The sequence below is a fragment of the Meriones unguiculatus genome, chromosome 10 (genome assembly GCF_030254825.1).
Source record: "Meriones unguiculatus strain TT.TT164.6M chromosome 10, Bangor_MerUng_6.1, whole genome shotgun sequence".
NCBI classification, from domain to species: Eukaryota; Metazoa; Chordata; class Mammalia; order Rodentia; family Muridae; genus Meriones; species Meriones unguiculatus.
This window is the reverse complement of record NC_083358.1, coordinates 106980165-107005447: the sequence shown is the minus strand read 5'-3', so window position 1 is coordinate 107005447 and position 25283 is coordinate 106980165. Positions and strand designations below refer to the sequence as shown.

At 46.4% G+C, this 25283-nt stretch overlaps 1 protein-coding gene and 1 long non-coding RNA gene across 2 annotated transcripts in view; one reads left to right on the top strand and one right to left on the bottom strand.

Moving 5' to 3' along the window:
- Window positions 1-25028, top strand: part of Znf697 (zinc finger protein 697) — a 36293-nt gene extending 11265 nt beyond the window's left edge. Inside the window, 4 exon segments of the mRNA XM_021632362.2 lie at window positions 14125-14272; window positions 16920-17197; window positions 19517-20024; window positions 20026-25028. Of these exon segments, the coding sequence (XP_021488037.2) occupies window positions 14125-14272; window positions 16920-17197; window positions 19517-20024; window positions 20026-20959 (1868 nt within the window). The 3' untranslated portion in view covers window positions 20960-25028.
- On the bottom strand, window positions 11660-19519 carry LOC132656966 (uncharacterized). Its single transcript, XR_009594806.1, has 4 exons — window positions 19391-19519; window positions 17325-17698; window positions 16815-16952; window positions 11660-16294 (listed from the first exon to the last, which is right to left on the bottom strand). It is a non-coding gene; the product is annotated as an uncharacterized LOC132656966 (long non-coding RNA).
- Window positions 25029-25283: the final 255 nt, after the last annotated feature.

Below are 25283 nucleotides of genomic sequence, written 5' to 3'. Positions count from 1 at the left end.
TAACTACCACTTTTTGTCATGACTGCCTCTGTAGGGGGATGATTTGGCAAGTTAGCTGGTCATAGTGGCTTTAATCTCAGCACTTGGGAGGCAGAGACAGGAGGATCTCTGTGAGTGTGAGGCCAGTCCGTTCTACAGAGGGAGTTCCAGGAGAGCAGAGTTGTATAGGGAGACTGTCTTGGAAAACAAGCAAGGAAACAAATAAACAAAAATTTTTAGTATAAACAGGTTGTTTTTATGGTTCTATCTTATTTGATGTGATTTTGGCCTGGTCACTGGATTTCCTATTTTTTTCTTAGTTCTTTCTTTTGAGGCAGGGGCAATGAAATGATTATACAGAATCTTATATGTTTCAAGAAACGTTTGAGAACTTGTGGTGGAATCACCGAAGTGAATAAAACCCAAGTTATTTACAGAAAACAAACAAACAAACTTACAGCTAGTTGAGAGGTGGTAGGGAAAGGGAGAGCCAGTGTTTAGGTGTGAATCATTATACACTTATTATATACACACATATATTTGTTTGCTTGCAAGGTAAGTATCCTACCACTAAGTTACATCCCTAGTCAGCTGACCGTAATTACGAGCATCTAGGATAGGATGAGGGAAGACGCCTCGAGGCCCCAGGGTCTATGTGAAGTTATCATTTTATAGAAATTAGCAGACATGTTGGTCTAGAAGTACTAAACATATTTTCCCCATTTGTGTGGTGGTTACACATTATTAAACATTCGAGGTCTTACCTAGGTGAATTTGGCTACAGAAATGATAAAGTATTCTGTAAATGAAACGTGTCAGTCATGAAAATGAAAATCAGTGAAATAATTCTGTCTGAACCGAACTGTTAGCAATAATTCTGTGCGTTAAGTTGAATTTCTTTCCCCTAATTTATAAATGAAACAAACAGAGGCCCAGAGAGCTCCAGCAGGGCTGGCTGGAGGTGTGGTTTGGTGGTAGAATACCTACCTACTTGCCAAATGGCTCCAGAGGCTGAGGTCCGACCACCACAGGTGGGAAAGGACAGCCTGAGCCAGCACAGAGAAAGCACCTTTTATGGGATTGTAGGCATGAGGCAAGGAGTCTTGAGTTCAGCCATTGCGCTCTTCAAGCCTGTGCTTCTGTGCTTGTGTGATGTTTAGGCGTTCCTGAGCAGGAGAATAAACAGTGGCAAGTGTGTTTTAGGATTGATTCTGCAGAGACTTGTTGGTGCGTGTATGTATATCTAGTGCTGAGTGTCCTTTGCAGTGAAGGTGTCACTGAAACAGAGGAGAAAAGTCAAAACAAGGGAATGGAACTGTTTTGACTAAAAGGCGATAGTGATAGTGAGAGTTGGCTCCAGGTTTTGGGGCTGACCACTGCGAACAAAGGCAGCTTTAACAGAACCAGCTCTGTCAGGAGGAACCGCAAGCAAAGCTTCAGGAAGTGAGCCGTGCTTGCTTTCTGATAGGACCCAGCCCAGACAGGTGAATCACAGGAGTCAATTAGTCTTTACACTTTTCAAGGTGACTTTTTACATTAAAAAGAATACACACTATATATTGATCATAATCTTTCTCTTCCCCCGTACCTTCACAGCTCCCCTCACTTAGCTCCATGTTTCTCTCTTTCCAAAGAACAACAAAAACAAACCAAGATAAACAAAAGCCCACCAAATCATAATAACCATACGTGTGTGCACACAAAATAAAAAAAAAACAAAGCACGGAGAAGAACATAGTCTGTTCTGTTCTGTGTTGATTTTCTGCTTCTGGGCGTGAGGTCTACCTTGACACATCCACTGTCATTGCATTGGGAGAAACTGATTGATCCTTTCCCAGAAGGTGTCAGTTACAGATGTCTTTTTGGTTAAGGGTGGGGGTTTGCGCCACTTTGTCTGCTCTGTGCTGGGATTTTGTCTGGGCTGAACATACGCAGGCCTTGTGTTTGCTGTCGTAGTCTCTGTGAGTTCATATTTATCGGCGCTGTTGGATTTAGAAGACACGGTTTCCTTGGAGGAATCTACCACCTGTGGCTCATACGCTTTTTCTGCCTCTGCTTCCCCACAGATTCCTGAGCCTTGAAGTGAGGCATTTGATATGGACATCTCATTTAGAGCTGAGTGCTCATGCTTTTGCACATTGTTCAGTTGTGGGTTTCTGTGTTAATGCCCATGTGCTGCGGGAAGAAGCTTCTCAAATCAGTATGTACGGATCAACCTGTGTAGGGGCATGCCATTTCGAGTCATTTTATAACTGTGTTTCTTTAGCAGAATAATAGCATTATGGTTTTCGCTAGGGCCCATGACCTGTCTTGTCTCAGGTTCCTGGACTCATTCACAATGTCCTTCTCATGAAGTGGGCCTTAAATTCAAATTTTAAAGAGTGGTTTGTTACTCCCATACCATCTGTGCCGCGGTTACATCAGTATATCTTACAGACAGGCTCCTGTTGTAAGTTATAAGGTTCATAGAGCTGGGTGAGCTTGATGTTCACCTTCTATCACGATGATTGTCAGTCTTAAGTAAGTGGTGCCTTCAGTACCAGAGTCCTGCTTTCTGGGCTGTGGAGGGTAACCAGTGTCATTAGTAACAGCCTGTTTTGGTTTGTTTAGTAGGTTTATGAGACCCCTTTGTGAACAATTCAACAAGGTATAACTAATTTCTGAAAGCTTTTTTTTTTAACTTGGTAGGATATGATGTTTAGTAACGGCATTGTTTGCCCTGTCATATGGTAACTGGATTTAAATTCTTTTTACACACTGTATTGAAGAGGCGACTGAGACTTGAAGGCAAGAGATAGTAAGTGTCACAGCCACTGTCCTAGGACCTGCAGTGTGAACCCAGGCCTATTGATTCCTCAGCCTGTGCTTTCTCCAACACATGGGGCATGTTGAACAAGGCTTCCGGACTGGAAGGAGCCCGATTAAGCAGCTAACAAAAGCTACAAATTTCAGGGTCAAATATGGAAATCAGGTATATCCCAGAGAAGTATCGTGTTAGAGGCTCGGGGAGCAGCTTCCTTTGAGGGTGCCTGTTATACAGCAGAAGTGAAAAAGCAGGCCCATTACTAATGCTGAAGGCCCGCATTGCCAGTATGAGAGCCAAGGGATACTGGTTACGGTGGGTGATGTAGCAAGGGTGATTGGAGCACAAGTTGATATGGCAGAGTTTTAGGTTCTTGCCTGCCACTCAGTTGTGTGTTTCTGGACAATTCACTTAACCTTCTGCCACTCCATTGCCTTGCTACAGCACAACAGGCCGCTAGCTGACGTGGCGAGAGTGTTCAGGCTCTTTGCACTCCCTTGACAAGTCTTGCTCCATCCCGTTTGAAGCTGCTGGTATTTTTGTCTGTTACAGCGTAGATTTGGATAAGCTGCTGTTATTTTCTTTTCTCCACGAGTCCAACCAATTATCTTCCCAACATAATGGTAAAATTGCTCCCACCTCTTCTGCAAACCACCTTGGCCCATTTCTGAAATATTTTAATGAGAGGAAATGTATCAGGAGGCCCTTATAGCAGGGGTAGCGGCTTATAATAGGGTTTTACTTTGATTTGGTTTTGTTCCGTGAATCCTTTCAGAGTCCCAGGAAAAGCTGTGGGCCTTCTTGCTAGATGAACCTATCTACAGGGGGCTCTTGGACTCTGAGGGCCTCTAAGCAATGCTCAAGAGAAAAGAAAAATAAGCCATTACTCTGTTTCTGAGTGTGCGTGGTACTGCCACTCCTTTCTGGATTATGAAGAGCCGGGGTTAGTAGGAACATGAGGAACCCCAGCAGACAGTGCCTGATGAATGAACTAGTAACTCTGGTGTTCAAGTTATGAACAAGCCCCGAACACTTCCGAGACAGATGCGTCACGTCTGGAAGCGAGCCGCGTCCTGTGGGCACATCTCTGTACCAGAAACTAACTATGAGCTTATGCTATCTGAAGCGGAGACATCTTTTCTAGCTGCTTTGTTTGTGACAGAGAATAACTAAACCTGGTTTTATCCTTTAAGCTTCTCCAATGAGGACATGATCTACATTTAAAAGTTCCCAGGAGCCGAGCATAGTGGTACACACTCATAATTCCAGCACCTGAGAGGCTGAAGCAGGAGAAATCAAGAGTTTGAGGCCAGCCTGGGCTACACAGTGAGACCTGGTCGCAGAAACAAGACAAACAAAGCTCCCAGGTTTAGCTAGTGAAGTAGATCTCTCCCACTAGTGCTTGTCTCATGGAGATCCCGTTTTTCACAAGCTACTGCTATAATCTGTCTTTTCTTCTATGTGCACGTTCATCATCCACTTAGAAGATCATGTCAGTTACTAGTGGGCTTCCTCTGCAGGACACTCACCTTGTTTCTTCTGTGTGACCGTCCCAGAGTTAAAGCATTTTCTTTGCAGAGCTGTCACCTGGACTCTCAACCCGGTTTCCTCCCCCTTGGTGTTTGCGTGCACAGTTGCTGAGCTTGTGGCAGAAACCAGTGAGCACCTGAGCACCGAGCTGACAGCGTTCTTTTCTGGGTTCCTGAGCAATGCAAATGTGGCCGAAAGTAGAAGCAGGGCCCCAGTTATTTTCTGTACATAGCAGCTGGTAAGGCTCCTTTCTTTCTTTCTTTCTTTCTTTCTTTCTTTCTTTCTTTCTTTCTTTCTTTCTTTCTTTCTTTCTCTCCTTCCTTCCTTCCTTCCTTCCTTCCTTCCTTCCTTCCTTCCTTTTTTAATTTTTATTTATGTATCTATTTATGTCTGTGTGAATGTATGTCGTGTATATGGATACCGGCAGAGGCCAGACATGGGTGTTGGGTTTACTGGAGCTGAAATTAGAGGTGGTTGCAAGTGGTCTGAACAGGGTGCTGTGAACTGAAGTTGGGTTCTCTGCAAGAGCAGTGAGAGCTGCCAGCACCTGAGCTGTATTTCTAGGTTGACAACACCTTTTTTTTTTTGTTTTTTATAGCTTATGTAAAAATAAAACATCAGAAAGTATCAAATGTTTTTTTTTTCCTCCTAGTTTCTTTACTTCACTGTCCCTATGCCTCTGTTCCCAGGAGCTCTATTCAGTATTAAGTATAGTGGTCAATCCTGCCCTGTCATAATTTATAGAAACAGGCCATTCTTTTTATGGAAATCTCTAATGTTTTATTATGTTTGGCTCAGAATTTGAATGAATACAACCCTATCTCAACTTGAGAAAAATGGTCTATTTTCTTTTATTATAGAGTATCTTTTGTTTTTTAACAACTTCATACATGTGAAAACTGCATCTTGGTCATATGTACCAATTCCGCCTCCCCCTCCAGCCCCCACTTCTGTCTCACTCCTCCTCAGCACCCCCTAACACATTGCCCTCTCCCATCTTGACCTCTTTTTTGGTTAATAACCCACTGAGTCCACTTGGTGGCCACCCATTGGGTGCTGACTGATCTTGGGGACTTGACCTAGTACAGGCAACGGTAGCTGCAGTGAGACCGTGAGAGCAAAGGTCATGTCATGTCCTGAAGACAGTGTTTCACAGCACCTATCCTTCCTCCAACACCCTCCCCCCCCCCCCCCGCAACCATCGGTTCTTACGTTCTTTCTACCTTCTTCTTCAATGTTCACTGAGCCTTGGGGGTGGGGTGGGGCTTGACACGCTCAGTGCTATAATCAATTATCAGCCTCTGCATTAACTGCTGCCCACTGCAGAGAGAAGTTTCTCTGGGTAAGGTCGGCAGCAGCACTGACCTGTGAGTATAAACAGGTCTCTATCTGGCAAATACAAAGGTGGGTAGAGTAGTATAATGGCCTCAGACGTATACAACGTTTTAGCAGTGGCTTACAGATGGCCTTTCCTGTTTTATCTGCGCCCATCTAATTCTCTTTTCCTTGGAATTGTGTTGAAGCAAATTCTAGACATTATTATCTCATCTGTACACATTTCATATATTGAAGATAAAGAATTCTGTAAACTTATTCAAATACCAGCCTTGTAAAAGATGAACAGTTCTTGATATCAGATAGCTAATCAGGCATCACAATTCTTTAGTTGTCGTAAAAGACGAACAATTCTTGATATCAGATAGCTAATCAGGCGTCACAGTTCCTTAGTTGTCTCGTAGTTTTCTTTGGTTTTGGTTTTGGAGAGTCCCACTGTGTAGTTCAGGCTGGCCTTAGATTTTTAGTGCCACTGTCTCTCCGTGTACTGCCCGGCCACTTAGAACTTGATTTTGCGGTTTCTTAAGTTAAGTTGGGTTCTGTAAGCATGTGTGTTGAGGTTGGTTGATATATGACTTAAGTTTTTGACCTTTGGGCTTCGCTCCCTTCTTTCTGTTTTTTTTTTTTTTTTTTTATTATACCTTTCTTGTTGTTTTTGTCATTGTTGTCTTGGTAAAGAGACTGGATCGTGTGTCTTTTATAGTTTCTCCCGATTTGGGTTTTATGTACCCTGTTATTTTTAGGGAAATAGGAGTGAGTAACGGTTTTAGAAGTATTCTCAAGTGCATTCGAGGGTTTTTTTTTTTTTTCTTTGAGTTGAAGATACTGTAGCTGTGGAGTTTTAAGCGTTGCTGAAGCAGGCACATGTCGACATCAGGTAGCCTTGCACTTTGCCTGCTCCCCGCTTGTCAAATGCTCCCCTGGCTGATTACATGCACAGGCATCACATTCCCAGCTGAAATGTACCCAGCTGGAACATGACAGCCATTCCTCATCAGTAACACCATGCAGTTATTTTGGGCAGAGAAGGGAATGGCAGTTTTTCCTGTTGAATCTGCATGGGAAGCTGGGTGACAGAATGTCTGCCTCAAACTCTTTGTTCCCACAGCCCCCTCTCCTTCTTTGCTACATTTCTCTCAGGCTTATTCCTTCTAGGAGAAGCAGGATCACAGGCTCATCTGGAAAGACTTGCCCGGGTCATTTGATCCCACCCAGGAATCTTAGCACAGAGCCCCTTGTTCCCCATTCGTACAAGGCTGTTGATGACCAAGTCTCATCAGTCACACTCCTCATGCAGTCCAAGTCTGTGTCTCTTTCTGCTGGGCACCATACATATGTCTAGGAAGCCCTCCCTTGCTCCGAGGATTTTGCTAGTTTTGCAACAGAATCTTGCTCTGTGGACCTGGGTAGCTCCGCACTCAGTATGTAGTCCGAGCTGGCCACGTTCTCCTATCTCTCAGCCTTTCCGTGTTATACTTACAGGCCTATCATACCAGGCCTCTCTGGGGAAATTTTTAAGATTAATCTTCAGTCTTCCTCCTCGTCCTCTTCATCACACGATACAGAAACTATCTCCAGGTATATATTGTGGTTTTCGTAACACTAACAAAAGTTTTTATGGGTAAATTTGAAATGTGAAGGGATTAGCTGAGGCTGCTTTTCAGTTAGGGTGTGTGTGGTGGTTAATCTGTGTCAGTTTGTCTGGGCCACAGGTAAGTGCTCAAACATTTTTAGGGATATTTCTGTGAGGGTGTTTTTTTGTTTGTTTGTTTTCTTTGGGGGGGGGCTGTTGAGGTGGCTCAGTGGGTAAACGTGCATGCTGCCACACAAGATGAATTGAGTTCCATCCCCATATGGTGAAAGGAGAGAACCTGCTCCTACAATCCCACAAGATTTCCTCTGACCTCACATGTGTGTCACATGTCTCTCTCTCTCTCTCACACAGAGCAAACAAGTACATGCAGTTTGTAAGTTTTAATTTTTTAGGTTAGCCTACAAAGTCATCTTGACATCTCCATACATACAATCAGTCCGGGAAGGCGGGTTTGGATGTGGTCAGCATTTAAGAGAGTGGACTTTGAGGAAAGCAGACTCGCAGCTACCATGTGGTAGGGCCTCCTTCTGTCATTTAAAAGCCTGACTAGATCAAAAGTCCGACCTTCCTGAACCAGGAGGATATTTCCAGCTCATTGCTTTTAGTGTCTGCTCTCCAGGGTAGATTTTGAAACTGTCAGCCTCCAGAACTGCATAAGCTAATTCTTTATTATAAATCTCTTTCTAAATATCCATACATCCTACTGGTTCTGTTTCCTCTGGAAAAACCCTGACTAATATAGCAGGGGCTTTAGGAGGGCCAAAGTATGTCATAGATTTATCTTTTGGGGAGAGATGGAATGTCTTGCTAAGTAGGCTGGCCTTAAAATCTCAATCCCCCTGCCTCAGCCACCCCAGGAAAGATCATAGGTGTGTGTTGCCTTACCTGGTCCCAGTTGTCTGTTTTTAAGTGTCATTTTGTATTAAAGGGATGTAAAGGGCATTGGAGGGACCATCAAGAAACTGAGATTGGGGACACACTTTGTCTAACAATCTGCCTGTCTATCTCTAACCCGGGCATTTGCTCTCTCTCTCTCTCTCTCTCTCTCTCTCTCTCTCTCTCTCTCTCTCTCCCTCTCTCCCAGCCTCAGTTTGTTCTCATAAAGGTTCAAGGGATTTTCAAGGTCTTTGAGTCTATGAAATACATTGAATAGGTAAGCCAGCCGCTGCGTCTGCTGAGCATAGCCTAAGGTTTCTATTATTAAATAAAAAATGAAGGCAGAGAATCTAATTATCATTTAGGATCTGTCTCTGCATTATACCAATTTTTATTTTGTCTACAAGGAGTTGCACAGTAGTTACATGGTGGAGGCCTGACATGTGGCAAGTTGTGCAAACTGAGGGGTCCTACCCTAGATAGGAACTATCTGCCTTAAGGACATTGTGTGTTTCTCTATATCTGTCTGTCTGTCTGTCTGTCTGTGTGTGTGTGTGTGTGTGTGTGTGTGTGTGTGTGTGTCTAGACATTGAGCATTGAATTCAGGGTCTACCACTAGCTATGCTCCTCTTGGGCTTTCCTCTCCAGGTGAAAAGGCAGTGGCCACAGATCTAAAACCAGATTATTCTGGCTTCTGTCTGGAGGGTAGTCAGCACTTAGTTACAGTCATCTTCTGGTTCACCTTGCCCAGCAGTCTGCCGCTTGGGAGGCTGTTCTAGGGTTTGGGTGGTCTGTGAAAGCCAGCCAAAGGGAGGGTCAGTCGGCCTCTCTGGATGTGACACATAGGAGGAAGATGAAGCTGCTGTTCCTTGCTCACCAGAGACATCCTCTGTCCAGTGAGGTGACTCTTGGCCCCTGGCTAGTAAGAAGGCAGGGCTCTGAGACCCATACCCCACAAGGGGCAATTTTTCTGTTTACTCTTTTACTTGCTGATGAAGATGGGCAAATGATTAACCCTAGGATTCCTACTTGGTTCCTACTGATTGTCTTGGGCTGTTGGCAGAAATTTTCTTACCTGCTTCTTCCAGACTGGGTGTCTTTGCTTGGACTTTTGTATGGAAACTATTCCTTGGGAGAGAGTGGTGGGCCAGGGCCGTGGGAAGCAGCAAGAAGAAGCTTCTAGGTTCTGCTGCTGGCTCCTTGGCTTACCCTTGAGGAGGTAAGGAAGGGGCCCCAAGATGAGTAGGAGACAGGAAAGGCGCTTCCGTCTGGAGGCTGCTGAATGGAGCCACTCCTGGCCCACTGCCCAGCAATCGCTTCCTGTCCCTGACAAGACCGCTCTGCTGGCCTGGCTGCCTGCCACCTGTCAGTGGCCTCAGCACATGATTCCTGTCCACCCAAGGTCTGGGCAGGAGGCTCCAGGTTTAGTCAGAAGGCTTTCTTGCCAGCTGCCCCCATTTGCCATGAGAAAGGTGAGTCCTAACTCTACCCAGAAGATGGGACACATGCTCAGTGTTCTGTTTGGTTTTTGTTTTTGCATTTGGAGACAGGAGAGACAGGACTTCTCTAGGTAGCCTTGCCTGTCTTAGAACTCACTCTATAGACCAGGTTTGCCTTGAACTCACCAATATCTGCCTCCCTCTGCCTCCCAAGTGCTAGGATTAAAGCTGTGCGTCACCACTGCCGAGCTGTGTTGTTGACACTTAAAATGAGTTATGCTCTTTCCTGGACCAACAGCATGGCGAGTCACGTAGGTCCATTCAGGTGGGATCCTGACTCGCAGCCTGGGACTATGGCTGGCCTCTGATCTCTATCAGCAACAGGGCAGTTGGGGATCCTGGATGCCACTGGAGGGTGGGAGTTGCTAGTGCTTTGTCACTCGGTGCTATTTCTGGTCTCAGTTTCTCTCTGTAAAATCCAGGAAGATGGGAGGGTGATAGGAGCTTGACGGCTCATCCATGGGAAGTTGGTGGGACCCCGGTCGAAAGGGATAGTTTACAGGGGGCAAAAGATGTCAGTAAACCCAGGTCAAAACCTTATTTTCTCTGCTCCTGGCTACCTCTCCCCTTGGCTCCAGTGCTCTCCTCCTCTTCTTAGAAATATTTGTGCTCAGGGACGCACCTCAGTTGACTGGTGAAGCATGCTTGATCCCTTAGCTTTGGTCCTCAGTGCTGCAAACAACTGGCAGATAGTACCTGTGATCTCAGGATCAGAAATCCAGGATTATTTTTTGGCTACATAGGGAGTTCAAGGCCAGCCCTGGCTAGAGACCATGTTGTTAACATAGCACAGCAGAAAGCCCCAAAGCTACTGGATCACCCTCTCTGCCACCCCCTATTCTGTAGGAGCATCTTCTTGGCGTACTGACTGACTGGGCAGCATTTCACATATCTTTCAGATGGGGCTGCGTTAAGCTCTTGAGCATTTTCCTGAGTACTTTAAGATATAAATATATATATATTTTAAACGCTGGGAGCAGGGTCACAAAAATACATAAATTCTAGACTTGGATTTGAGCACCGCTAGGGAGGTACTTTCTCTTTAAGAGAAAAGCTGTATGAAGGTGACAGGACATATTTGGAGTCATAGAGATGAAATTCTCCAGTAAAACTGACTTAATCTCTTAATCAACTGACCTGTTTGTCAAGGACTCAGCTACATTCAAACTCTTTGTGTGCGTGTGTGTGTGTGTGTGTGTGTGTGTGATTTATTTTTATTGCATTCAACCTTTTTTTGTTTATTTTTTTGTTTTATTTTTTATTTATTTTTATTGCATGTATGGCTGTGTATATCCCCTGGATCTGTTGTAAGCTGCCACGTGGATTCTGGGAACTGAACTGGGTCCTCTGGAAGAAGAGCCAGTGCTCTTAACTGCTGAGCTGTCTCTCTACACACCGTCCACCTCGCACATTCGAATTCACAGAAGAAGCAGGGAGGGGACACATAGCACAGTGACAGTTCTGGCTGCATTGGGACTCCGTCCCATCAGCATTTGCTGCTCCTTTGCTGCCATAAGCCCCAAGAACTAGATGTGGAATTAATCTTCCCTGCTAGATCACTGCCTGTTCTCTGCTCCTTTCCCTTAATAACTTCCTGGGGGAGCAGTTCCCCTTAGCGAGGACTCAAGTTGGGGCTTGCTAAACCACATGCCCACCCTTCCATTTATGTCCTGTGCTTCTGATGTTTTAGATTTATTCATTTATTATTTATACAGTACTCTTGCCTGCATGTGTGCCTGCACACCAGAAGAGGGCACCAGATCTCATTATAGATGGTTGTAAACCACCATGTGGTTGCTGGGAATTGAACTCAGGGCCTTTGGAAGAACAGCCAGTGCTCCTAACCTCTGAGCCATCTCTCCAGCCCTTATGATGGGTTTTAGCAACTACCAACTTTTCCCTGTATCCAGCTCCCTTCAACAGCCACCCCTTCTTTGATTCTTGTCTTCACATAGTGAGTTGTTTATTAACAGCAGCAAGGCTGAGGGAAGTTCTGCCTGAAACTGGGGAAAAAAACCAAAGTGTATTACCAGGGAACATAGCTGTGGACAGTGATCTTAGTTTATTGTGCAACTGTTTAAGTCAAGAAGTAGACCTGGACATTGGAAGAAGGAGAAAACAAGAAATAGGACAGGAGCCTACCATAGAGGACCTCTGAAAGACTCTACCTAGCAGTTTATCAGAGCAGATGCTGAGACTCATAACTAAACTTTGGGCAGACCTCAGGGAATCATATTAAAGAAGGGGGAGTTAGTAAGACCTGGAGAGGACCGGAGCTCCACGAGGAGAGCAACAGAACAAAAATATTTGGGCACAGGGGTCTTTTCTGAGTCTGATACTCCAACCAAAGACCATTCATGGAGATAACCTAGAACCAACCGCTGCACAGATGTAGCCCATGGCACTCAGTATCCAAGCAGGTACCCTAATAAGGGGAATGGGACTATCTCTGACATGAACTCAGTGGCTGGCATTTTGATCACCTCCCCCTGAGAGAGAAGCAGCCTTCCCAGGCCACAAAGGAGGTCACTGCAGTCTGTCCTGATGAGACCTGATAGGCTAGGATCAGATGGAAGGGGAGGAGGACCTCCCTATCAGTGGACTTAGAGTGGGGTATGAGAGGAGATGAGGGAAGGAGGGAGGGGGCTACAGCTGGGATACAAAGTGTAATTAATGTAAAAAAATAAAAATTTAATTCAAAAAAGAAGTTGACCTGGAACTTCATAATAAACTAATTATAAATTCTATTCACTCTGCATCTAATGTGTCATCAGCCTTAACAAATGGTGATTTTACAGGCTCTTCGTAGTGACCCTGGAAGGAGGTGGCAGCAGCTTTGTTTTTATGGACACAGACTTAGACCTCCTCCAAGGTCATGTGACTCACATAAAGTCAAGTAGCTGGTTGAGAGCAGACAATTCAAGCATGGGTGAGTCTGGCTACAAAGTCACCAGTCTGCCACGGTGCCTAGTTATTATCCACCCTTGGCTGAGCATGCCCTTCCTCCAAAAATGTTGCTAGTTTTTGAGAATGAGTAGGAAAGGAGTTGGAACAAAATGTGCCTGAATATCTGCAGGCTGACACTTTGGTTACCCCACAGTTGAGTACATAACACTTCCGAAAATGAGGTCTTCAGGAGCAACAGAACCACAACTGGCCTGCCTGTGTGTTTGTTGCTTCTAGAATAATCACAGTTTTTTTTTCCTTTAACGTATTTGATCACACTGAAAATAAAGGTAGCTGTTTCTCCTGGTTTAAAAAAAAAAGACAAAAAAATGCACGTTTACTGTAGGAGATGCAGATGCACACAAAATTGGATGTCCGAAAGTATCAGAGGCTGCCTGCGGTGGTGGGCTGGATCCCCCGCCCTGCTCTGCCATTCACCAGGTGTGGGGCCTTGGTATAATCACTTCTGGTCTCATTTCTGGTCTGTGAAGCTGGAAATAGCCTGCATCATTTTGGCAAGATAAGAGTCGACAGCCAGAGGCCTCCAGGAAGTGACCCAGAGGTTAATTTTAATGATCTCAGGGCTTTCCTTTCTGGGCCTGCATATATATGTGTTGACCTATATGCTACTGGGTGTGAATGAAAATAAGATACTTTAAACGAGGTTGTGTCTTTTCATCAGGTAACATATCTTGACCACCTATCCTCCTTGTCACTAAACAGCTTCCACCATTGCCTGACGTAGGCTTACAATCCAGGATGGGACGGTGTGAGGGGAATTGGATGTGTCGTTGCAGGTGTGTGTGAAGTGAAGGGGCAGCAGGTACAGACTTCTAGTCTTCCGCTAACATAACATAACATAACATAACATAACATAACATAACATAACATAACATAACATAACATAACATAACATCACAGATTTGTTTTAGAGTGGGTGATGGGAGCTCTCTCTTCCAGAGCCTTCCTAACCCATCCTCCCCATGTGGTGTGGACCAGGAAGGATTCCTTGGGGAGCGCAGAGCCTGCCTTGATCCAGTGTGGCAGAACTGTGAATTCACACGCCCTGGCTCTCTTTGAAGTTAGAAAAACAGTTCCAATGAATTTGATCTGCTCTCTGGACGCTCGGAAGTCACCAATCAGAGCATCATTCTCTGCTTCTTGCTCTCCGAGAAGCTGTCCTTTAAGGGCTCAGAGTTCAAGCTGTATGCATTGCTTCCCAGGTTGGACTGCCATGTTCCACCCTTCCGGGAGGTGGGCTGCTGTAACTGGCCTTGCTTTTTAGGGTGGGAGTTTCCGGTGATACACTTATTGACCCCTTTTCTCTTGCAGTGTTCATTGATCCATCCTCTTTTAAGCCCCTCCCCCATATCCGAAAACCTCATCTTGCATCTCTACCCCAATACCTTCAGGTGCATTGTATGTACAGATTCAAGGGATGTACTTGTCTGTTCAGCCCAACCTCCAGAAGGCAAAAGAGTGTGACCTGGGACAGAAGTCTCATGTGGAATTCGCCTCAAAGAAGGTTCATGACTGAAATAATATCCTTTTCTTCCTATCAGAAAACATCTGTGTGAAACTTGGCAGCATAGTCATCCACCTTCCAAAGGAACCCGCCTGCCCTGCAGAATGCTGTTGGCTGACTGAGCTCAGACACTGCCGCTTCCCCAGGACATTTCAGGGAAGGGCTCAGTCTCTGCACTCTAAGAAGTGAGTATATCACACTGCAGAGAACTAGTGATGCTGTTGGCTGTTGGGGTGGTGTGTCCTTGAGAGCTGTGCTGAGAGGAATAATGCCGTATTTCACAGCGGCGAAGCTGAACGCATTAAGGAACTCTCTCCATGTTTCCCAGAGTGCTTTTTAATTAGTTTCCTCCTGACACCCTCCCTGTGAGAGAGGTTAAGTAGCACCACCTTCTTCCCACTGATGAGAGTAGTTTCCTTCTGAAACGATGAGAGGCTAATTGATTTGCCTTGTGATGCCCCTACTCCCTGCCCCTGGAGGGATTTCCTCTATCCATAACACCTGCTTTTTATGTCAAAGCCAGGGCTGCCTGGGTAGAGGATGGAAGGCTTGTTGCCAAGATGGAACACCCTTGCTCACCATCTTTTTTTTTTTTTTTTTGTTCTTTATAGTTTAGCTATTTATTTATTTATTTATTTATTTATTTATTGAGACAGGGTCTCTCACATAGCCAGCTGCCCTTTGAGTCACTGTATGAGCTTCCGATCCTCCTGCCTCCCCCTCCGGAGTGCTGGGATCACAGTTACAGGTGAACACATGTGGTTCTATGGGGTGCCTGGGAGTGAGCCCGGGGTCTGTGTTGTGTGTGATAGGCACGTGCTCTGTCAGCCGCACCACATCTCTAGCCACTTCTCCCTCCACCTCTTCTTCCAATGCAAGGGATCAGACCTACAGCCATCTTCTTGCATTCCTGTTTGGGGATTGCTGGGACAGCAGTCGACGTGGTGTCCTTCAAACCGCAGACTCAGATCCTTGACCTGGATGCGGCTTTCCTTCCTTGAGCTAAGCGGCAAGCACAAAGGAGGGACGGCAGAAGGAAATTTTTTGGCTCAATTACCCAGTCTCGACAGGGATGCCCTTTGTGTTTGAGATGTAGAGGGCTTAGAAATCTGATGCTTTCTTCTTGAGATTCACATGGGCTTTTTTTGTAGAAGGGTTGCCAGTTGTCCCCGACACACATTCCTTTTAAAGTTTGTTTATAGCTGGCATATTGCAATGCATGTATTTAGACTATGGAGGTGGCTTGGTTTCTAATATAGCAGTCCCTAGCATCTTTCCCTCCTGCTTCCAACAAACCTGCCACAGATTAAATCATCTTAGCATTCTTTTTAAAATTTTTAATGTTTTATTTTTATTTTATGTGCATTAATATTTTGCCTGCATATATGTCTGTGTGAGGGAATTGGATCCCCTGGAACTGAAGTTAGAAGGCAGATGGGAGCTGCCATGTGGGTGTTGAGAATTGAACCCTGGTCCTCTAGAAGAGGAACCAGTGCTCTTAATCACTGAGCCATCTCTCCAGCCCTGGTATTCTTCTTCTAGAGATACAGCGGATCCTTGCCACAAAGCCAGGTTTGAGTGTGCCTTTGAAGGCTGCAGTCTTAGATAAGAAATTGCCATATTAATGTTGGTTATTCTTGTGTTCTGCGTGTACTTTCCCTTTGGCTCCATAAGGCCCTCCGGTAACTAGCTAAATACTTGTAAGAATGTCAGAGGCTTACAGAGGGTAGGGTTCACAAAAAGGAGGAAAGCACAGGACTTTGACACAGCAAAACTGGTTTCTTGTCTACACCACAGTATAGGGAGAATTGTTATTAGTGCGTTTTCTTCCTTTCTTCCTTTCTTTTTCTTTCTTTCTTTCTCTCTTTCTCTTTTTCTCTTGCTTTCTTTCTCTCTTTCTCTTTTTCTCTCTCTCTCTTTCTCTCTCTCTCTTTCTTTCTTGCTTGCTTTCTTGCTTTTTTAGGTGTAAAAGTGGTTTTTCCAATTCTGGGGACAGTATTTAGAGGTATCCAGAGTGGTCTAGGATTTAAAATGGCCATCACAGCCTTTTCTACCCCAAACCATCGGCAAGAGAATTGCTTACCTTTTATACCAAGGAGGGTGCAAAACATCAAACCAGTGTGTGCCCAGGTGAACATGGCCTGTGGTGGTTCCATGAGTGCTAAGTCTGTCAGTGGCAGGATCAAGTTTGCTTTCCTTGCGGTGAACTTGTGATTGAAAGCAAGAACACTGAGTCAGGAAGCTAAATGAACTCAAAGGGCCTTTTAAACAATTAAAAGAAAAAGGTCACTGTCCTAGAATCTCAGCCACCCTGGAGACTGATGCAAAAGATGGAAAGTTCAAGGCCTATCTGGGCTACAGAATGAGTTCAAGGCCAGGTTAGGTAAATTAGCAAGACCTTGTTCCAAATAATAACTAAGTAGCTAGAGCTATAGCCCAGTGGTCCAGAGCTCATGGTCCTATGCTCAGTCCCGCTGCACTGCAGAATTAAAGTAAAACTGAAAAACAGAAGCAGTGGTTACTTCAGCATTACATTGCAAACACCCACTCAGACATTTACTTCACAGGCTGAACTGCTCTAGTTTTGGTCCCAGTTTTCCCTGGGACATGAGTGTGGGCATGTGGTCTGAGGATGTGGACACTACTCCTCCCTCACCCAAATGTCCTCCTACACACAGTTGTTTTTCCTAAGTGTACATGTGAAAGGGAGGAAGTAGACTTACTTACTTATAAATCTAGATGTCTTATTGGAAGAGGAACTCAAGACCACGTGTAGCAAAGGGTTGAATCCAGGTTGAAGTATGTTTCCTTCTCCATGTTTTCTCTGAGCAGGGACCCTTGGTTACCGCCTTTGCCCTTCTTTTGCTGGATGGAACAGGAAGATAATCAGGGTGTGTGTGAACTCCAGAATTCTGAAGAGAGAGGCATGGGTTCTGACTTTGAGAACTCTGAGGACCGGGAAGGGGACCCAGGAGAACGAGGAATGGGCTCTAATCCACGGGACACAGAAGAGAGAGGCCACCTGGAGGAGGAGGTGGACTCCATCCCACAGGATGCTGACCTAGGAGAGGACTCACAAGAGAGGGAAGTAGTGTCCACTGTCTGTTCAGGTGAGAGGACCGGAGTATCCGTTGAAGTTGTGGTACCCACATTTGCATTTGGTTCCTCTGGCATAGAAGCAGGGCCAGCACCCTGCAGACCTAAGGGTCTCTAGAGGCCACTGAGCAGGATTCTTACCTGACTTGGCTTCCCTAATGTTGGTCCTGTGAGTACCATTTTCTTTAATTCAATCCACTACTGAGGCCACTCTGGTAAGTATGAGTAAGGAGTCAATCGAGGGTGCTGCCCTTTGCTTCAGGTGGTCACTTGTAACAACACCACAATGGAATCACAGGCAATGCCGGGGCTTCCTTCACTGATGTCAGGGGAAGCACCATGACAACTTGGGTTTAAAGAGGAACGTAGGATCGTAGAGAGACGGCTCAGTGGTTTAGGGTGCTTCCTAATCCTGCAGAAGCCCTGAGTTCAGTTCCAAGCACCCGTACCATTCTCACAGCCACCTGGAATCAGTTCCAGGGGATCCAGTGTCCTCTTCTGGTCTCTGCTGGCACCTGCAAAAATTTGGTACACACAAACTCAAAAGCACACATAATAGATGAATATTTCTTAAAAAAATTCAAGAACGACTCAGCACAGTGCTGGGCAAAGTACACTGGTATTTCCAGTTAAATCATCACTTTCCTTCTAGATAAGCAGGTGGTTAAGTGACCTACCTGTGTTCATGAGGCTCATTACCCAAGCGCCCTAGTTCCTGGCTACCACCCTTGCTATTTCTGACCTGAAAGCAAATGCTGGCTCTCTAGCCACTTCCTTGTTTTTGTCTTTGGGCACTGGTTGCTCTTTCCTGTTCAGGGTATACAGTAGGGACAGAAAAGAGGTGAAACACTCTATGGCCAGGACTGTGTGGTTACATTCCTTTCCCCATGGCAAAGTCTCAGAGTCCTTGCTGCTCCATGGGGCTCACAGCCCTGTGGCTGAGGAAGCAGCCATAGACTGGCATATCCTCTGCCAGTTTCTAGATTGGTCTTACTAGTTCTGGGCTGTCTGTCATTCCTTACCCATCTCTCCTTCACCAATGCTGAGTTCAGTTTGTTCATAGGTGTGTCCAGCCTCCTGCTGAGAGCAGCTTTGAATGTGACCCAACAAAAAATTGTAAACACAATTAAAACATGAGATTGTGTGTGTTCGTGTGCATGTGTGTGTGTGTGTGTTGTTATGCGTGTCAGACAGAGGTCATCCTCAGGCATTATTCCTTAGGAGAATTTTGAGATGGGGTCTTTTTGGCCTAGAGCTCATCAAGATAGGCTAGGTTGGCTGGCCAGCAAGCTCCAGGGAGATTTGCCTGTCTCTGCCTTCCCAAGAATTACAAACAGCAGCCACCCCACTTGGCTCCCCCTCAACATAATATTTTTATTGATTATTTGGGAATTTTCACATCATGTACCCCATCACACTCACTTTGTAGTCCTCCCAAATCTGCTCTCCCACCCTGGTGACTTCTTCCTCCCACCAAAAAGGAGGGGGAGAGGGGAAGAGGAAGAGAATACAAAAAGGAGGGGAAAAAGTCCGCTTTTTAGGTTCTAGGTATGGAAATCGGTCCTCATGCCTGCACACCACTTTAGAGCATCGGTTTTCAACCTGTGGGTTATAACTCCTTGAGGGGGTCTAATTATGACTCATAACAGTAGCAAAATTACAGTTATGAAGTAGCAACGGAAATAATTTATGGTTGGGGTCATCACGGCATGAACTGTACCAAAGGGTCGCAGCATCCGAAAGGCTGAGAACCACTGTTTTAGAGATAAGCGCACATTCTTCATTTTTTTTTTCTTCCTTAACACTTGACTCCTTTTTGAGCATAAACTTTGTAGACAGCAACACAGTATTGCAATGTCAGAGGCTGGTCACGATCTCAAGCTGTTCCAGACTGACCAAATGGTTTTGTTTCTGTTGTAAGATCTGTCCGGAACCTGATGAGTCCTACTGCTCTCTTACTTTTCGTGACTCACCTGACTTGTGTTTTGAGGCGCTAGCAATAGAAAGTATGGCTGAGGAAAAAAAATAATTTTCCCCTTTTCTTTTCCGGAGACCTATCTCCGGAGTCCCCATCTGGTACAAAGCTGGCCATCTACAGGCTTCCGGCAAGGCAATTTGGCAGAGCAGAGCCTGGGGTGTATAGTAGGCGGGCTCTGCCGAAAGACTGGTTGGCAGTGGGGCAGTGTGCACTATCCTTTAGGTCTTACCTTGAGGAAACTGCTGGGGAAGAGGCTGCAGTTTAAGGCAGGGCTCACACTCTTTGTAGGCAGTTCCCCTAGAACACCTTTGAACACCAGGTCTAGTTGACGCCATTGCCAACTTGTCTGTTGCAGAGAGGCTGCTGTGTGAGGAAGAAGGGGCTGTTCTCCGTGAGGAAGAGGACGCCCAGCCCGGTGTGGCTGACATGGCGCTGTTCCCAGGATTGTCAGAATCCGACAGCATATCCCGGAGTCCTCGGGGAGAGGAGGAGGGGGAGGAGGAGGAGGAGGAGGAAGAGGAGGAAAGTGCCGGGGAGAACCGGCTGACGGAGGAAGAAGAGCAGCTGCCCGCTCCGGTGCTTCCCTGGAGGCGTCACCTCTCCCTGGGCGGCCATCACCTGGGTGACAAGCCTCATCGCCGCTTCCACCGGCTCCACCACCCCATGGCCGTGGACCTCGGGGAACTCGACAGTCTGATGGCCAGCATCATGGACGCGCCCACCATCTGCCCGGACTGCGGGGAGAGCTTCAGCCCCGGCGCCGCCTTCCTGCAGCACCAGCGCATCCACCGCCTGGCGGAGGCGGCGGCCGTGGCCAGCCTGGAGCCCTTCGGCTTGGCGGGCGAGTGCGGAGGGGTGGTGGGGGGTGATGGGCGTGGCCGGCGGCTTCGGGGCGGGGCCCGCGCTGGCCCGGCCCCCTCGCGAGAAGCCCTTCCGCTGCGGCGAGTGCGGCAAGGGCTTCAGCCGCAACACCTACCTGACCAACCACCTGCGGCTGCACACGGGCGAGCGGCCCAACCTGTGCGGCGACTGCGGCAAGAGCTTCAGCTGGCGCGCCGACCTGCTCAAGCACCGGCGCCTGCACACGGGCGAGAAGCCCTACCCGTGCCCCGAGTGCGGCGAGGCCTTCAGCCTCAGCTCGCACCTGCTGAGCCACCGGCGGGCGCACGCGGCGGCGGCGGCGGCGGGCGGCGCGGGCCCCGCGGCGCTGCGGCCCTTCGCGTGCGGCGAGTGCGGCAAGGGCTTCGTGCGCCGCTCGCACCTGGCCAACCACCAGCGCATCCACACCGGCGAGAAGCCGCACGGCTGCGGCGAGTGCGGCAAGCGCTTCAGCTGGCGCTCGGACCTGGTGAAGCACCAGCGCGTGCACACGGGCGAGAAGCCCTACATGTGCTCCGAGTGCGGCGAGGCCTTCAGCGTGAGCTCGCACCTCTTCACGCACAAGCGCACGCACTCGGGCGAGCGGCCCTACGTGTGCCGCGAGTGCGGCAAGGGCTTCGGCCGCAACTCGCACCTGGTCAACCACCTGCGCGTGCACACGGGCGAGAAGCCGTTCCGCTGCGCCCAGTGCGAGAAGCGCTTCGGCGACTTCTCCACGCTCACGCAGCACCAGCGCACGCACACGGGCGAGAAGCCCTACACGTGCCTCGAGTGCGGCAAGAGCTTCATCCAGAGCTCCCACCTCATCCGCCACCGCCGCATCCACACCGGCAACAAGCCCCACAAGTGCGCCGGCTGCGGCAAGGGCTTCCGCTACAAGACGCACCTTGCGCAGCATCAGAAGCTGCACCTGTGCTAGGGCCAGGGTCCGAGCGAGTTGGGAGCCATAGGCCTGGTGACTGATCCTGTAGATGTCGGGGGAAGGGGCGGGAGGGGCGGCCTGAGAGTGTCTGGGGGAAGCCTTTTGATGTGTGGGGTCCCCTTAGGGGACGGTTAAGAAGAGTTTCTGTGTCGAGGTGCCCATCTCTACCGTTGAAGTAACTCTTGAAGAGATGCGCTGGAGTCGATGGCTTACTTAGACACACACTGTAAGGAGTGAAAAGCTTGGGTGGGCAGGCTTGGGGGATCCCGAGGAAGGGGTTTGGGGCCTGGGTAGAGAGAGTTGGGCTGCCATGTTTGTGGGAACCGGGAGAGCTGGTTTGCCTAGAGTTCCAGGAGTGCAGTAGAACGCGGGTAGGAATAAGTCTGTCACACCTGAGGAGTAGTAAGCGCATGTTTGCCCTGACACCTCGCATACCAGCTCTGGTCTCATCCCTGAGGAAGAGGGTGCTTAGTATCCACTTCCTGTCCTCTGAGCCTCGGTTAGCTGCTGTCTCGAGACATCAGGGGGAACTGAACAGAAAAACTGCACAGTTGCTTCAAGGAGCAACCTTAGAAATTCACCTGTCGTTGGTTCTCAGATCTCTTAGGAAGTCCTGCACCTGGTCCTTCACTGATTCTTAAAAGTACTCAAGCTTCATGTCGGGTCAGGGTTGCCTAGGCAGATGGATGACCCTAACCCCTAAGTCAGGTAAGTCAGGACCACCTAGTCTGTCTTCACCCAGTTCGGCTTGAAGGGTAGGTTTCAGAACTGAAGACCGTTGACAGCTGCCTCAGAAACCTGTTCACCAAAGTCAACAAGCTGTTTCTGCTGGCTTTGTGTGGAACGCGAAGGCGGAGTTCACAGGATGGGATGCCTTCATTTGCATAAGAGTACCCTGAACCCCAACTTCTGCACAGATTAATGAGGGCAGGTGATCCAAACAGGAGTTCCTTCCCCCACCCCAAATAAATAAAAGAGACAAAGATGTACACATGGAAGGCACAGTCAGGGCAAGGTGGAAATGCAAAATTGCCAAATAGCACAAACAATGAATGTTTTCTAGTTGTACAGATGCCAAAATGGCACTTTTGCATTTGCAGAGTGCTTTATGCTTTTTAAATGATTGCTAGTGTTTTTACATGCCTGTGAGGTAAATCAGTGTTACAAGCTGTGATTTGGGAAAGGTCTGGGGTGGGAGTGTGGCAAACCTCTTGAAGGTCGGGACTGTGGATGATGGAGTCTGACCTTTTGAGTTCTCAAGCTTGGTTGCTAGGATGACTTATGTGCTCTGGCTTATATGGTAAAGAACACTGAGCCTTCCTGTGCTTGATGGAAGAATTAAAGCCTAGAAGGACCAAAGATGTCCTTATTGACAAAGCTGGCCTTTGTCACCTGATTCCAGTGTCCTCACTATGTTCTATTTCTAGTAGGGAGCTGTAGGCAAATGACTTGTACAGATTTTGGTTGCCTGCCCCGGAAGCGGCTCCCCTAGATTAGCCTTTAGAAGTCCGTGTTGTGGCAAGCAGTAAAGTTTTCATCACTAACACGTATGACTCTGTGCTGTTCACGGGAGTCTCTAATTGTTGGATGCAGTTGAAGTGGGAGGAAAAAAAAATTACACAATTGTTTTTACAGTTTTAGCTGTTCCTGCGAGTGCTAGTGATTTATACTTGATTATTTGTGTTTTAATAACGAGCTTTTTTGAGGACTGTAGGGAAGCATGGTTAAGTTTTTGTTTGTTTGTTTGTTTTGTCATTCTAAGAACACTTTAAAAAATCTGGAGAACATCCCAGCTTTTGTATATCGCTTGCTGATCTTATCCACTTAATCTGTTTATTGCTCACAGAAAACAAATGCTCACACGAGGAGTAGTTTTGCAAAACACTATTTCTCTTCCAGCATTCTTTAGTGAAGACTTGCACATGCAGAGTCTGTGCCCATTATTTATTAACTCTTGCAGTCTCGGTGCCCAGTGTGTGAGATCCACTTGAAACAATACAACTAATTTGTAGGCAATCTTCATCTTCTTTTTGTTTGTTTTGAGGCAAGGTCACTCTACATAGCTGTCCTGGAACTCACCATGTAGACACCAGGCTGGCCTCAAACTCACAGAGAGTTTGCCTCTGCCTCCTGGGGACTGGGATTACAGGCACGTGCCACTACGACCAGCTTTTTTTGTTGTTTCACATCTACCTCTTCTAGCTGTTTTTAAGTTGTCTCGAGTGTGTGCCAATGAAATCTCATCCAACTTTTCAGTCTTCATGTATTTTTTAAGCCAGTTTATGGGCTTTTTGTTTTGGCCCTTTGTCACCGTCATTACACACAGGACAGACATTATCAAATGTTATGGAACAGCAGCTTTAGAGAGTAGGTTTGGTAGGGAGTAGATATCCAAGTTGGTATGAAGAAATGGCAGTGGAAGTCTTTGGACTTATCTCTCTTGTTCTTTCTATTGCCATGAATAAGAGGATCAGCTACTGTGTTATTTTTTTCTTGAGCCAAACCCCACAGTGGAAGAAACTGTTCAGCCATCAGTGTATTTAAAATGTGATTCCATTTCTCGTATTTCTTCAGGGAACGAACATGCCCACATTATTAAGTGAGATTCCATCTGCCCAGGTGGTTATTTCTTGTCTTCTGTCTTAGAATTAATAGTGTGTTTTTGTTTTTTGTTTGTTTGATTTTCTTTTTCAGGATACCCTTGTGACTGTGGTTCATGCTTGAAATGTTAAAGATTCCTTGATCCAACTCATTACTGATGTTGGAGGCATTTGTACTATTTATTTCCTGTGGAATTTGGTCAAAAGCAGGCTATTTTTGCTGTCCTTTACTAAGTAAAAGTGAGAGAACTTTATGAGCTTAAATGACTTCATTCTGAGGCAGAAAGAAAAGGTGAACAGCAACCCTTTGAGCCATGCTGTCTCTTTACAGTTTAGAGGCTGTACATGTGTGTGAGAAGTAAAAATTAAAAAAAAAAAACTATGTTCATAGACAATCTGAACTGTTTCTGAAGTTTGTGCACACTTTCCATTGTAGTGCTATTTTACATCTGTTTGTTAAAGTAGTGAGTAATTTAATGATCCTAAGAATACCAGAGTCTGTGTGAGTATGCTTATGTATGTGAGAACTGCTTTGTTTTCAGGTTGTTTTATTTAATGATGGTTCCTTGAACAGATTTTGGTGTTCAGCAGCCGATGTGGGACATTTGTCATTAAATTACTATCAGTCATTTATCATATCATGCATTAGTATGTGTCACACGTTTGACTCTTTGTCCGTGTAATTTTGCTGAAATGCAGTTTCACCCACACAGGCTTGCTTACAAACTGTCTATGGACATTTTCATGCGAAGTGAAGTGATCATGACAGAAATCACATGGGGGCATAACTAAATTATTTACCAGCGTAGTGGGGGGTGTAGTGGGCACGCTGCAAGAGGCTGGCACAGGATGAATGCTCGTATGAGGCCAGCCTGGCCTATGTAGTCAGACACTGATCCGAATTTGTCATTTTAAGATCCGCATATGTATTTATGCACACGTATGTGCGCACACACACTAGGGCGCCCTAGTTTGCTTTTGATGGCTGTGATAAAACACCATGACCAAAAACAACCTGCGGAGGAAAGGGATTACATGGCTAAGTTATTCCAATCACAGCCCACGTGAAAGCAAGTCAGGGCAAGAACTAAGAGGCAGGACTGAAGCAGAGGCCACGGAGGAATACCGAATGCTGGCTTGCTCCCCGAGCCTTGTTCCGCTTGCTCTGAGTTGCTTTATAACTCAGAACCAGCTGCCCTAGGATGGCACCAACCACAGTGGGATGCCCCCCACCATCAATCATTAATCAAGAAAATGCCTCACAGGTTTGCCGGCTGGCCAATCTTGTGAGGCATTTTCTCATTTCCTCCTTCCCAGATGACTCTACCTTGTGTCAAACTGAAAAAACAACAAACAAACAAAAGAACAAAACAAAACAAAAAAACAAAAAAACCTAACCAGCACAATTGACCCTTTGTCCTTGAAACACAAATACACCACTATTAAAACATTTTTCTAGTCTTTGAGATTGTGTTGATGTCTATATAGTTAATAGTGGATGTTAGTAATAGCTAATATTATAATTTAAAAAGTTGTGCCATTTCTAAGAAATTCAGACACTTTGAAAATTTTTACCCCCTTAAAATCTCCAAAGCCCCTCAACTGAGGCCTCCTGCCCAAGTCCACCAGTATCAATACCCCTGTGTTGCTTTTCTTTCTTTCTTTCTTTCTTTCTTTCTTTCTTTCTTTCTTTCTTTCTTTCTTTCTTTCTTTCTTTCTTT